A 2,738-nucleotide genomic window follows, 5' to 3' on the forward strand; every position below is an offset into this window, starting at 1 on the left:
TGTTGTTTTTAAGAGATCCCTCCTTTCACATTCATTAGTGACAATGCTGTCTTCAAGGTCTGAAAGTCTATCTTCAGCTTCATTCAGGTGGTTTTGCAAGCTTTCAATGGAATTTTTAAGTTCCTGGATATCTGTTTGCATCTGTTTCATACCTTCTAGTTCTTTTCTGTATTGTTCCCTGAAGGTTTCATTGAGTTTGTCTATGCTCTTCTATTTCCTTGTCTATGTCGTCTTTGTATATATTGAACATTTCTTTCATTATTGTTGTCATTTCTTTTCTCACTTGAGACATTATTTCTGATCTGATGTCTTCTATGGCCTGATGGAGTTGTTTCTTTACTTAAGTTGCTATCATTTCAGAAATTTCAGGTGTATGACTTTCAGGCTCTTCTGTGTTGATGCCTCCTGGACTTGTTTTGGGTGGTGTGAAGGTCTGGGGTTGCATTTTGCTCCTTCGTTTTGTCATTTTTGAAGAACCAGAGACTCCCTGTAGTGCAGTCTCCCTGTCCTGAATGTTTGTGAATGGCAGGGCAAGAGCCTGAAGATCCCGAGTGCTCAATGTAGCTCCTGTACTGGTGAGTGGTGGCAGCCCAGCCCACGCCAACACACTGCCAGGTAGCCATCAAGGCCCCAGAGGGTGGCTGAGGTTTCACCTGCCTTGCACGCTGGTGAGGGAGGCAGAGCCCAGACTCACCGGGCTTCCCGAAGATGTCCGCAGTTCAGCGCAGCCTGGGTGACACACTATGGGTCAATGGTACAAGTTAGAACTTAATGAAATTTGAAAAAATCTGTGAAAAGAGAGAAAAAAACTTCAAAATTTCTTTATTGCTTACAAAGAAAGATGAAAATAAATGAAGTAAAAAGAAAATAAATGAAGTAAGCACTTAATTAAATAAATTTGAAGGAGAAAATAAAGCATAAATTAAAAAATAAATAAAGGGAAGCATTCATATGCTAAGCTGTGAATCAGTGGATTAGGAATGTAAGGTAACAAGAACCCAGAAAACACAAAATTGTGATTGAGGCTATAATTGTGCTTAATCATGGAATAATTTTTAGAAAAATATTAATTGCCAGAGTTAATGCAAACAAGGCAGAAGATGGCAACAGATCAACACTTACACTGTAAAAGAAACAGAAAAGATATTTACTATTATACTTTGCTCCCAACGCTCATTCAAATGTGTCAGGACTATATGGCTTTGCACGTGATACTCATCAAACTTTAAAGGAAGATGATTTTTCTTACTTAAAACTCTCCAGGATACAACAATATCTGCTTTACCAGAGCTCCAGGGGGATTTTAGTTTTTTAACATGACCAAGTGATTCTACTTTTATCAGGAAGAATAAGTGAAAACAAGAAACTGTTGAGCAATACAGAACTGGAGTTCACTTTGGCATTAATAAAAATATACTGCAATATGATAACTTACAATTGAGTCTATGTGAAAAAGGGCCAAGATGTTTAGAAGATGATCATTATGGCATTTCAAATCATTAGATAAAAGATGAATTATTTAATAAATCTTGTTTGATACAAGCAGCATTCCTCAGGTATTAGGAAGATAATACAGCAGTCCCCACCATTACCTTTCTATCCAGAGGGAATATGTGACACACTTCCAGTAGATGCCTGAATCTATTGATAATACCGAATAGTACACATTGTGTATGTGTTTTCCCATATGCCCTGCAGCTTTGCTATCTAGTCAGAGTTAGTAGGTTCTTCTACATTTCATACCTTGTTGCCTCTTTTGCCCCACTGCTTTTGTATTTGGGGCACTATTATTAAATAAAAGAGGAGTTACTTGAGCACAAGCACTGTGACACACTGTGATCACAGACCTAATAGCCAAATTAATTACTAAGAGACTAATAGGTGAGTTCTATATACAGGGTAAAAGCACTGGGCAAAGGAATGACTCATATCATAGGCAGGATGCAGTAGGATGGTGTAACATTTCATCACACTACTCAAAATAGTACCTGGTTTAAAACTAATTGTTTCTGAAATTTTCTGTTTAATATTTGTGGATCATGGTTGGAAGCAGGTGACTGAAACTTAGGAAAGTGCAGTTGTGGATAAGAAGGATAATTATATATTCTGATTTTATGCTAAATGTAATTACTTTATAAAAACAACCATCATTGAGAGAAGTTATTGGATTCTTTAGGACAAGATGTGAAGAGGAAAGACTGGATATTTAATACCATTTCATGCATGCCACTGTAATTATTTATGATAATATCCTCAGTCACTGAAAGGATTTGATAGATGTCTTCCTACAGCACTGTAATTACTGATAGTAATAAATTTACACAGTATTTATTGTGTACATGGTACATCAGTTTACCATAACAACACCTATGAAGAAGGCACTGTTACTGCTCTAGACACGAGGAACCCGCAGTGTGGAGCAGCCAGCGATTCTATTTCTAGGGAGCAGGAGAGCTGGAAACGCACCCAGAAGTCTGGTACCAGAGTGCGCACTGCCTTTCCTTGGAGCTTGAAGCCAGCTCTCTAGAGACATCAGGGGGAAGGCTTCGTTCTTCAGGTTCTAACCCGCCTCTCTTCTTTCTCAGGGACCTGATGCCGAGGACGCTGGAGGGGCAGATCACCATGGAGAAGACGCCCAGCTACTTCGTCACGCGGGAGGCGCCCGCGCGCATCTCGGCCATGTCCAAGGACACCAAGCTCATCGTGGTGGTGCGGGACCCGGTGACCAGGGCCATCTC

General features: G+C 39.7%; 1 protein-coding gene across 1 annotated transcript in view; it reads left to right on the forward strand.

Annotated features, from left to right (window-relative positions):
- Positions 1-2,738, forward strand: part of LOC102022578 (heparan sulfate glucosamine 3-O-sulfotransferase 3B1-like) — a gene marked incomplete in the record, with an annotated part of 107,625 nt that overhangs the window by 104,327 nt on the left and 560 nt on the right. The window contains 1 exon segment of the mRNA XM_013522023.1: positions 2,586-2,738. Within this exon segment, the coding sequence (XP_013377477.1) occupies positions 2,586-2,738 (153 nt within the window).

The sequence above is a fragment of the Chinchilla lanigera genome, unplaced genomic scaffold (assembly GCF_000276665.1).
Source record: "Chinchilla lanigera isolate Chin_1 unplaced genomic scaffold, ChiLan1.0 scaffold00066, whole genome shotgun sequence".
NCBI classification, from domain to species: domain Eukaryota; kingdom Metazoa; phylum Chordata; class Mammalia; order Rodentia; family Chinchillidae; genus Chinchilla; species Chinchilla lanigera.